The 12,092-nt window shown below is 36.9% G+C and overlaps 3 protein-coding genes across 3 annotated transcripts; 1 reads left to right on the top strand and 2 right to left on the bottom strand.

Annotated features, from left to right (window-relative positions):
• Positions 1–1,287: 1,287 nt before the first annotated feature.
• LOC135193920 (uncharacterized) lies at positions 1,288–2,304 on the bottom strand. Its single transcript, XM_064218396.1, has one exon. The coding sequence runs from the start codon at positions 2,302–2,304 to the stop codon at positions 1,288–1,290; it is 1,017 nt and encodes a 338-aa protein (XP_064074466.1).
• A 3,022-nt stretch (positions 2,305–5,326) lies between these two features.
• Positions 5,327–8,255, bottom strand: LOC113400710 (uncharacterized). Its single transcript, XM_026640359.2, has 2 exons — positions 7,791–8,255; positions 5,327–6,543 (listed from the first exon to the last, which is right to left on the bottom strand). Exons 1-2 carry the CDS (start codon positions 8,123–8,125, stop codon positions 5,673–5,675), a joined length of 1,206 nt encoding a protein of 401 aa, XP_026496144.2. The 5' UTR covers positions 8,126–8,255; the 3' UTR covers positions 5,327–5,672.
• LOC135193931 (uncharacterized) lies at positions 6,564–7,602 on the top strand. Its single transcript, XM_064218482.1, has 2 exons — positions 6,564–6,576; positions 6,614–7,602. Exons 1-2 carry the CDS (start codon positions 6,564–6,566, stop codon positions 7,324–7,326), a joined length of 726 nt encoding a protein of 241 aa, XP_064074552.1. The 3' UTR covers positions 7,327–7,602.
• Positions 8,256–12,092: the final 3,837 nt, after the last annotated feature.

Raw genomic sequence — 12,092 nt, 5'->3', positions numbered from 1 at the left:
TCGGAGTTGTATATAGGAGACTTACTCTCCTTTTGTAAGCAGAGGCACCCGAACCGACTGAGGAAGTCTCCATATCCTCGCCAAGGTCCGATTCTACTTGCTGTAACCGGTCCTCTAGGTGGTGTGTGAGGTCGATTTCTGCCACGTTTGGCTGTGACGGTTGTGGCTGATCGGAGGTTGGTCTTGATGGCTGCGAGGATGCTTTTTTGACTTTGGTGAGGACCTTTTGTCTTAGTGTCCTTTTTTCTGGGGCAGCTTCCGCAGTTTTGCGTTGGTTGATAATATCAGATTTGGATGACATTTTTAAACTATTAATTTGGTTGTGTTGGTATTACGTGTTTATTTATTTATTTATTTTTATTTATTTATTTTTTTTCAATATGTCAGTACGGGCTCACCTTTGATTGAAGTTGTCTTCGAGATGACCCGCTGAGTACGCCGAAAAATCGCCGCGTATGGTTGTTCGCGTGACTTGCTCGAGATCCAATCCGGAAAACCGTTGGGGCCAGATGATAGGGCACGTCTTTCTGGTTCTAACGAGCCCAAGCTCGGTATGCCTAGGTGGCTCCGTTCCCGAGTTATGGCTCGCGGGGGTGAGGTAGTCCAACCTTGGAGGGGGGGGGGGAGGTCTCGTGTGTCACACGAATATAGGATAAAAAAATTTAAGAGGAGAAAAATGGGGGTGGGGTGGGGTTGGTTTGTTGGGGGTGGAAAATAAGGGTTACTTTTGGAAGGGGCTCCTCACGCCGGTTCAAACGAGCCGTCGCAAGGGGGGTTAGGGTGCTGGGAAGGTTGGATTCTTCTGATCCTCACCTGCCGGCCTGTTCTGGTGGTTGAGAAGCTGCTCCTCCGATGGGGCGAAGTCTTAACACTGTCTCGGGTCTGCAGCGGCGTCCTACGCGGTGACAGCGCTTGAGCACGTGTGCCGCTTGATTGAGGTTATGTTTGCAGACCGCGTGGTTTTAAGGTTATATTACTAAGATTTATAACCTTAATATCTTCGCCAGATGTTACCCGATCTTCTCGTGGAGGGTGTCGTCGGAAAGGTCTTATTGTCCTCTACTTGGGGATGATTTTTATTGTTGTTTTCAGGACACCTCCTGGGAGCAGTTCAGAGCCAACTTTGATGTCCTATGACTCGGGAATCCTTGATCCTAGGATGCTGCCAACGATAATCCTCGCGAATCAGACACTTATTATTCACGCGAACACTTTTTTGTTGCGATCGGCTCAGAATTCAATTTTTTAGCGAATTTTTTCGCGGAGCCGATGTGTTTATCACAGATGTTAGGCGTGTACTTTAGTCTTTCCTTTAGGTGATAGTGGGTTACTTGTATTGAACGGTAATTTAACAATATATCTTCCTTCTTGATTTCTGGTCGTTGTGTTTTCATATATTTGTTCACATAGCTTTTCTTCTTGTGTTAAGCATCTTTCAGTATCTACTTCTATTTCCCAAAAAGATTTTAACAGGTCATCAACGTCGATTTGATGATGCATTACTACGTAAGACTCGTGTTGAGGTGAATGAATTTCTCCAAAAAGTATCCATCCTAGGCTGGTCTTCTTTGCACACGGTGTGCCTGGAGGACCTTTGATATAGTTTTGTTGCAATATTTCAGAATATTCCTTGACTCCTAAGAGTATATCTATATGACCAGGTTGAAAATAGTTTGTATCAGCCAGCTCGAGGCCCTTGAGGTGTGGCCATGGGTGTGTCGCAATTGTTCTGGCGGGCAACTTTATGGTCAGCTGTTTTGACATGACATAAGCTTGAATAGGTAAGTTGAAATTTGGATCCCATCGCGATTTTAATTGTAGCTGAACCACATGATTGATTTCTATTTTTACTGATCCCACCCCAACGACATTGCCTTTCATTGGTTTACGTTCTAACTTAAGTAGTTGCGTCGCCTTCTCGCTAATAAATGTTGCTTGTGAACCTTGGTCTATTAACGCTCGTAGTGGAATGTTGTATCCTTGTTCACTTACTGCTTCTACGACTGCACTCGCTAATAGTGCTACTCCCTGTCTGGTTGTAAAGTGTGACGCATTCATTGTGTGTGCTTGTACATCTTCTTGCTTTTCTTCTACATGTTGTGAAATTTGCGGATGTGGTTGTGAATTGCTCGTTGATGCCGCAGATTCCTGGTTCTCGGTTACATGTAGGAGAGAATGATGACGTCTTTGACATATTCTACAGGACATAGGTAACTTACAACTAAATGCTGAATGTCCTGGTACCAGGCAGTTGAAACATAACCGTTTGGCTATTGCGTAATTGTTTCTCTCAGTAGGTTCCATCTTCGTAAATTGTTTGCAGTGACAAAGTGTATGGTTATCATTACACATGATACAATTTTTTGTTTTGATTGACTTTGCAATATGGAAAGAACGTTGGCTCACTGCTGGTTTACTTTGGTGAGTGGAATGCTGTGTAGTATTTGCTGTCATCAATTCCAAGGTACGAAACTTTGACTCTAAGAATTTTTTAAATTCACTCCACGTGGGTAAAGCTTCTGATTCATCCTTGTATGCATATTCCTGCCAGCTTCTGTGCGTATCTGGGTCCAACTTCTGAACCAGAAGATATATTATTATAGGATCCCAAGAGTCCGTTGAGATGTTCATATTGTTAAGGTTGTTCAAACATTCCATTGTAGTATCCAACAATCCTTTTAAAAGCGCAGCCGATTGTGGCACAATTTTTTTCTGATTAAATAATCTTTTCATTGTGCAGTTTAAATTTAAGCGTTTGTTTCCATATCTTTCCTTCAAAATTTCCCAAGCATGTGTATAATTATCGGACGTTACTTGAATATGCTTCAATAATGATTCAGCTTCGGCGGTAACACTTGTCTTCAAATAGTGTAATTTTTGTACGTCGCTTAAGTTAGTATTGTTGTGCACTAACGAAATAAAAATATCACTGTAGGTAGGCCATGATTCGTAGCTACCGCTGAATGTTGGTAATTGTATTTTTGGCAGTTGTAAAAGACTATTTTGTGGACATGAGTTTGAAATACTTGTATTCATAGATGTTTCGTTTGATGAATTTGTTGACAATTTAATGAGCATATCCTTCAAATCTCCGTGAATAATATTATATAAATCTTCATAAATAAAAAAATCTTCGTTTAAAAAATATGGTAAATTTCCCTTGAGTTCCTTTGGTGTAATTTTCACTAAATCCCGATGAGCGTTCTTAAATGTGTTCCAATAATCGTTAATTATTTTTATCCGTGCTACAATATAACCAATAGTTAATCTTGCCTTCGGGCATTTTTTTAAGTTGATTTGTGTTTTTTGCAATAAACTGGCGGTGTCTTCTAATACGGAGAGAAGTTGATTTTGTTCTTTGGTAGTCATTTTACACTGATAATGTTCCAAAACTTTATTTTAACGTCCAATAAACACTAAATAATAACCAATGTCACAAATGAGTTCGTACTATTGTATAAAAACTTGTTTACAACTTTGTTGCATAGGCGAACCGTCCTTATCTATAAAGGAATGCGATTGTTTCGTTCCGCTTGAGCGCCTGTCTGTCGATTCTCGTCCGGCTCGATTGCGACCATGTGGAGGTTGTAATAAGGTTGAATTCACTTTGTCACTGTTGTTGGGTTTTATTAAATGAGCGAGAGACGTGTGTTCTAACTGCGTTTATTCTTGCTACTAATGTTACAAACACTATAGCGGGCCGGTGACATGAACGTATATAGGTATACATATGTATATTAAGCTTCTTGATAATTAACTTAAAAATTGACCGAACAATATCAAATTGAATAATAAATTAATTTTAATAAAAAAAATATATCAATATACCTATTTAAGGTATTTCTTTTGTGTGATTTTCCATTCTTTTCAACAAAGTCACGGTAATGTCAATAACAAAACGAAACGTCTTGACAGTTTGAAGTTTAAATTTTGGTTTTCGGTTGATTATCAATTTGTGTTTGCTTTTTAATAAGTGATACAAAATGGCTCATGTAAGTATCTACGAAATATATTGATGTTTAATAGTACATTTTTACATTGCGTTCATCTCATCTCATCATTGATATACCAACTTTTTCAGTCAACAAAGGCAGCAACTATGACCAGAGATCAGACGATGATTTTAGTGCAGTTTGTGGCTGCTAGTAAAATCATTAACTGTAAGGCAACCAATGCGACGAATAATAAACTCAAGGAGCAAGCATGGCAAGATTTGACAAATCAGTACAATTCGTCGGTCACAAGTTTTCCACGAACTCCTTCGCAGTTGCGTTTAAAGTGGGAAAACCTCAAGATTTGCCTCAAATATAGGGTGATTGCCTCTAGAGTCTCGTAACATTTACTAGCCATACGTGATTTATTTTTAAAAATTGGTTTGTTACACTTCTCTTGCCTAACCCTTGCGAATGTATCTCTAATGGTATGGATAAAAATATTGGTTGGCCATCATTAATATTTTTATTTTTTTTTTACAGCAAAGCGAAAACACAAACTAGAAGAAGAGAAGTGTAAGGCACGCATAAATAGAGACAATGCTTTAGCTGAGTATCTGATAGTGAAAAAGAAAAAAGTTGAATTAGAACTAGAGGAAAAAGAAATTGTAATTGCAAAACTTAAGGTGGAATTAGAGAATGCAAAATTAGAAAATTTAAAATTAAAAAATGATTTAGATAATATTATATGATTTAGGTAATATATAGATAAAAATGATAGTTTTACCGTTTAAAAGAAGGACTTTCATTGTTGATAAGTGTAAAATGCCTATATATTTAAAAAAATAAATAAAACGCTGATAAATTAAATATTTATGTGTATAATTATGTGTTGGCGAAGTAATAATTTATTAGTGATTGCCGTGAAGAAGAAAATTCTGATGATAAATGATTATCTATAACAAAATTATTTTCTTCTGCTATAATTGCAATTGATATTTCTGGTTCTAATTCTTGTAAATTCATTTTCCTCGCAATATTGTGTAGCACAGCAGTAGCTATAATAACTGCTTGCAAATTTTGAATTTTGAGTCGGCATTTTAATGCTAGAATAGGGAATCTTCTCTTCGAAATACCAATGCATCTGCAAAATTACCTAAATGAATATTACATATGATATTCAACAACCTTTCTCAAGCTCTGGTATTATTTAGTTAACATTACCTCTCTATTGTATTCCTGGTTTTTATATGAGCTTCATTATATCTTTGTTCCGATTGAGTAATTGTGTTTAGCAGAGGTGTTAAAAGATAGGCCTAAGGCCTCTGCCTCGAATCTCGCGGGCAGCGGGGCGGCGGCGGCGGCTGCGCGGAAGCGGCAGGATCTTACGCGTATAATCAAATGGACCGACCCTCGAATACAGCGGTGCAGGAGCGGCGCGGGGCAACGAGCGGTGCACTCCAGTCAAGCGGTGACCGCCCGCGTTGCGCGTCTGCATTGTAGGTATAGTGTTGTACATTTTTTTTGTGACGTATCAAAATGTCTTCGGACGTGCAAGAGCTAATTATTTCGGCAATCTTTGAGAGGACACCCATATGGAACAGCAAAGATGTGAACCATAAAAATAGAAGAATAATTAACCAATTATGGGAAGCAGTAAAAAACGAACTGAATATTGAAGGTAAATATAAAAATGATTTATTATGTCAAATACAATATTTATTATGTTTTATAAATTAATTAGTAACTAATGCGATTATTTACAAAATATTCTTTGAATTTTTCACGTATATATTGTGCTTGATAAGACGTCCGGGCGTTTGTTTGTAATCGTGTTTGTATTCTTTGTTGATTCGTATTAACAGTAATATAGGCAATATCATTATTACCGTCCTTATCTCGGATAATGTTATGCAACAAACAGCAAGTTTTAATGAGTAATCTTGCGTGACATCTGTTTGTCTCTATGGGTGATCTGAAAATATACCACTTGGATCTTAAAATTCCGAAAGCACACTCAATAGTCTTTCGAGCCCGCGATAATCGCTTATTAAATAACTCCTTTTGTGCATTAAGTACGCTTTGAGGATAAGGTCGCATCAAATAGGTTTTGAGTGGATATCCTTCATCTCCAATAAAAACCATTGGTAGAATGATATCTGATCTGGGTAGATATTGTGGACGGGGTATATTGAAGTTATTACATTGAAGTAAATGGTTCAAATTAGAGTAATGGAATGTCCCTGCATCGCTTTGTTTTCCTCTTCCTCCAACTTCTATACAAATGAATCTTTTGTCAGCATCCGCGACCGCTTGCAAGTGCATCGAAAAGAAATGTTTATAATTATAATGCGATGATCCAGCAAACTTAGGATTTTTTAATTGACAATGTTTGCCATCTATAGCTCCGATGCAATTAGGAAATTGCCATTTTTCATAGTATTTTTCCGTTATTTTTTTCAATAATTCTTCTGTCGGTTTCGGCATATGTAAATATACCAAATTTTTCCATATAGCTCTACAAGTGCTATAAACTATGTTGGCCACCGTTGTTTTTCCCATTCTGAATGACAACGACAGTCTTTTGAAAGGCTGCCCACTCGCCAAAAACCTGAAAATTAAAGCATAGGTATGATAAAGTTATGTATGTAATAAATAGTCTGTTCATTCTTTTGTTTCAGTGACCGATTTAAAGAAAAAATGGAAAAATATAAAATATCACTATAGAAAGGAATTAAAAAAAAATCCAACTCCTAGATCAGGAGATGCCGGAAATGTTAATCAACCCTCGAATTGGCAATATTTTTCTCAATTGAGGTTTTTGCGTGATGAAGTTGTACCAAATATTACTGAGGGTATGTTAAGCAGTACTGAATTAAGTAATCAGATAAGTAACGATTCTTTTGAGATAGAAGACATCTCTGAAGAAAGCTCTCAAGAAAATACAACCGGTCATGATGAAGAATCTTCTATTTATCCACAACAAACTTCTACATCCTCACAAGAGGCTCCTGTTTCTTCTCTAGAAGCTTCTACATCATCGCAAGAAACTTCTACGCCGTCAAGAGAAGCGTCTACTTCACAACGATCAAGAAAAAAGAAAACAGCGAATGACATAAGAACTGAATTTTTAGAATTGGAAAGGAAAAGGATAAGACTGCTGGAAAATGATTTATCAAATCAAAATAGAAACGAGGCTTCTAGACATGAGAATAAGTCAGAAGACTACTACTTTTTTATGAGTTTGCTTCCACAAATGGAAAAATTCACACCAGTACAAAAGTTTAGAGTAAGACAAAAAATTAATCAAGCTCTTCTAGATGAGTTAAGTGTAAATGAAAGCATGTACCCTTCTAATGAATCATATATGTATGGGTATAGTACTCAACACTAGGTATATCAATCTTATAATGAAAATACTGTCAATAAATAACAAAACTGTGATTCAAATAACTAATCATCGTACAAATGAGAACTGTGATTTTAGAGATAAATGACTGTAGGTAACTGTGATTTTTTTAGTTATAAGATTAGAATATGAGTGGAATAATACTGAACACTAGGTATGTCAACCTTATAATAAAAATACTGTCAATGAGTAAGAAAACTGTGATTTTAAAAATAAATGACAAACTGTTATGTTACTTATTTCATACGAAACGTTTTTATATAATAAATGTTTTCGCCAAAGATAAATAATTAAGGCTGATTAGTGTGTAGTAGGTATTTAATTAAAATGATTGTATCTGGGAACTTAAGACCGATGCCAAACTATTTACTAAATTAGTGCAACACAATTTCCTTTTTGAAACTATCAATAAATACAATTACAAATTACAATTTCGTTGTTTTACTTACCCAAGCGTCAAGTATAATTTTTCTGCTGGAGATATACCTCTAAATCGTTTTGGATTAATTCCAGACTCTAAATCACTCTTGACAGTTTCAAGAATATAGTCAAAAGTTTCTACACTCATTCTGGTGTAGTCGTAGAATTTGTCGGGATTTTGTCTCTGTTCTTCATAATTTCGATAAAACTCGCCATTTATTTTCCTTGTCCTATAGTAGGGATCCACTTCTTCTTTTGCCCACAATAAATCGAGCGTTAGGAATAAATTTGAATCGAAAAGATGTCGCCGTTTTTCAGACATTTCGTTCGCGAATAAAAACAAATATCTCGACAACACAACCATGAACACAACACTACACTGCTATAGTGCCGCGCGATCTGCCCGCTAGTTTGGAGAACAGGTATGCGTTGCCCGCCCCGCTGCCGCGCCGCCGCCGCCGCCGCCCCGCTGCCCGCAAAATTCGAAGCAGAGGCCTAAGTGTTTTGTGACTCGAATGAGCAATAGCGCCATAGTGGCCAAAACCTTGAACTAACACCTTTTGAAAGCTATAATCTTACTTTATAAATTTATTTATTCAACAAGTACATTGTGAATGCAATTTGGACGATTCAAGTTTTAAGTCTTTGTTTTTTGTTCATTGACCATTTATCAAGCGAAAAAATCAAAAAATGTATTATTACCTAGCACACTGCATGATAATATTCAAGTGGATGAAAGTACCATGAAGAAAAAACCTGTGACCGTTACATTTTATAACTCTACTAAATATGGTGTTGATGTTGTTGACCAAATGTCCAGAAAATACAGCGTCAAAGCAGTATCGAGAAGATGACCAGTACAAGTTTTTTATAATATATTAGACCTTACTGTTATAAATGCATGGATTTTATATCAAGTTTTATATCAATACAACCAGCAATACCGAGGCAGTCAGCCGTAGCTACTAGAAAAAGACGCCATTGTTCTACTTCTAATTGTAAGAATAAATCCAATAAAATGTGTGATATTTGCAAAAAAACCATTATGTGGCCAATGCAATAAATCAAAAATATATCTTTGTCAAAATTGTAAATAAATTAATATAAAAGTTCTAGTTATTAAAAACTATATTATAACGCAACAAATTAATGTTTGAATGATAATCCCGCCTTTTCTAAGATCACAAACATATTTGCAATCAAATGCTCATTGCACATATTAAATCCATTCTTATTATGACGTGGGGTCATTTGACCTAGCCGTCTTTCTTGGTAAGAGTATTTTGCCGTCTTTCTAGTGTTAAGGTCCAAATGCAAAATTCGCCACAGACTAGTTCTTGGTATTGCCAGAGCCACCGACCGCCTACGAGTAGATGACTCTGGATCGTCCCTTACAGAAATTTCAACCTCCCGAATGTTCTTTTCACTTCTTCTTAAACGTGGCCGCCCAGTTTGTTTGACATTCATTGTCGATCCCGTTTGCTCGAACTTCTTGACCCAAGCTTTAATTAAATTAACACTTGGACACTCACTTACACGTTGTAATCCGTATTCAACTCTAAAGAGGCGTCGTACAGTAACGTAGGTATCGTTGTTTTTGTAAAATTGTTTTACGCAAAAAGCACGCTGTCGTCCCGTGAAGCGCTCCGTCGTGACTAAAATTGCATTAAGTGACGCACAATTTACTGCCACGTAACTGTCATTGTTTTTGAGAAATCAAGAGTTGCTATTTGCAAAAGTTTTTGGCTCACCTGTATAATAGAATAGTACAATAAAATTATGTACAAAAACAACTTACTGTTTTATTCATAGTGTGTTTCACCAGAAGTGGTTGCACCACATAACAAAAATTCCAACGGCTCGTAATAAGTCCATTTACATTTTTCTATTGTGCCGCTGCCTGTAGTTTTCTTTGCCGAAAACTTTTTTCCCTCTAGTAAATTGAGTACGAAGTACATACGGCCCCATCGCTAATTTGTTACAAATTTTAAATTTGTGGAAATCCAATCAACTATATGGTGCAGGTGAGTCCATACGGCATAAGCATCATGATCTAAGAACTCGGAAATAGTACAGAAACTTTGACAATCTAATTTAATGTTTGTTTTTCCAGTATACAACATCTCCAAAGTGAAAAGCTTGCACTTCTGAACTATATTTTGTAGCGTAGTTTTCACTAAAATCAGCATGAATAAGTACATCATTTTCAGACATATTATCTATATATATTATTACAAATAGAAAATGAAATGATCTTTTTAAAAATATTGTAATGGCGGCCAACAGTCATTTTCCTTCTATCACAGGCAATCGCTATATTCGGACAGCTAAGCGGTTAGACAAGTGCCGCCAACCGTCGTCCTTATATATCCGGTTGTAGTGTTGCCATTTGTGACTTTAATTTTCTTCTAACAATATATATTATATTTAAATTTCTTTATGGCAGCATACTGATGAACAATATTTGTATGAAGGTTCAAGAAGATAGGGACAACATTTTCGAATTGCTTAACAACATCGTAGAGATGTGATTAACTTACGATATTTTTTTGACGATTTTGTATTTCCCGGTTCGTTTTAAAAATACCTGTTCACATACATTTTCCCACTTCATAACATTAATTTCGTTATTATTGTCGAATTCTCCGTAAACTATTTTTAGATCTTTACAATTCTTACATTTGCGACTAGTACACTCTTCATAGTATTTGTCACAGCAAACTGCTTCCAAAAAATGCTTAGTGCTGTGTACAGTTATTATATTGTACTGATGTAAAGATTGAATTAATAGTTCGAAATTTGCATGTATCACTGTAAGATATATTTCCGTTTTCTTTCACGTATATTGTATGTAACTTCTTCATAGTCATTAATAAGTACCTTTTCTGTTTCTTTACTATATTCTTTGTTACAGTTTCTTTCTTCTTATTATCTTATTAAGTTTAATCTTCCGGTCCCTCATGTGATTCCAGATAGAGGGGCTCACTTCAACGACAACATTGAATCGCGGAATTGCAGCCTTTTTGTTTTCTGATGACCTTAACAAATTTATCATCTTCTTTAATATCGTCAGGCAGAATATGACGGTTTTGTTTGATTAAGGCTTCCGCTGTTTTATCGTTGTCGAGGTCGTGCGATACTCCAATCAGCTTCAGGAGCGGCTTCTTGGCTTTGGGGATGGCAACTGTCAGTTTACCAACCGCGCCCGCTATCGCTTTTGATAAAGCCATTCGTTCTTTTTCATTTGAGCAAGTGAGAACCACTTTTTTGAGGCGGGGGAGAAACTCACAAAGAAACAAACGGGGCTCTCTAGGATGATTCCTTGTCGAGTTATTGGGTTTAAAGTATTCCAAGATGGCCGACCAATATGGCGGCTTAATTTTTAGAATATTCTCTTGACTCAACCAGAGGTCGGATTTGAGCTCACGGAGGCTCTCGTGAATTCCCCACGCAGGTCCTGTCAGCCGCCAGCTTCCCGGCCTGCTCCGCTTGGTCCCTCGGTAGCTCCAGTACCCTGGCCCCAGACGCCGTGCGTCGGACCTTCAGGCCGCCGCTGATTTCCAGGTCCTGGAGGTTAACGCCTTGCTTCGTTCTCCGCAGAATTCGATAACTGAAAACCAATATTAATAAAACAGTGGGTGAGTCAGATAGAGTCCACAACAGATCGGAAAACGAAGAATAAACTATTCTGATTTGGGATAAAATGTAAAATAGAAACACAGGAAATGTCACCTAGAAATATTATTACAAAACTTGAAAATGATATGGTTAAATTTTTCCGTATTACACCAGTACAATCCCATTAAGCAATTGAAAGGGTCTCTATCTGAAACCGATACCATTGTAAATATGGATTTTTCCGAAAACTATTGTACCAAATACAACCAAGAAATTCAATCCATTTCGGTGGTTCGCGAACCCAAATTTCATTATATACTGTTGTCATTTGTCTAAAAAACTCCGTTGTTTCACATTGCACTATCTTAACTAATTTGTCTTACAACGCTGTAGCAATTCGGGCCTCTCTAAAACCTGTGCTGGCGTCACTGCCATCAACCGTTGAAAACATTAATTTTCTCAGTGATGGTCCAGTAACGTAATACAGAAACAAATCTATGTTTTATGTGTTAGGCTGTAAACTGCAAGAGATTCCACCTAATATTATAAAATATACCTAGAACTTTCATGAAGCTGGACATGGGAAGGGGGCACCCGATGGTGTAGGGGCACTTGTGAACGATCGTTGTGTGAACGAGATATAAAGGAGAGTTCGCTAATATCAATCGTGAAAGATACCCAGGTATAAAAATAGATGTGATCGAAGAACGTGA

This window comes from Vanessa tameamea, chromosome 22 (assembly GCF_037043105.1).
Source record: "Vanessa tameamea isolate UH-Manoa-2023 chromosome 22, ilVanTame1 primary haplotype, whole genome shotgun sequence".
Classification (NCBI taxonomy): domain Eukaryota; kingdom Metazoa; phylum Arthropoda; class Insecta; order Lepidoptera; family Nymphalidae; genus Vanessa; species Vanessa tameamea.
The sequence above is the reverse complement of the archived record's forward strand: the minus strand, read 5'-3'. Positions and strand labels throughout refer to the sequence as shown.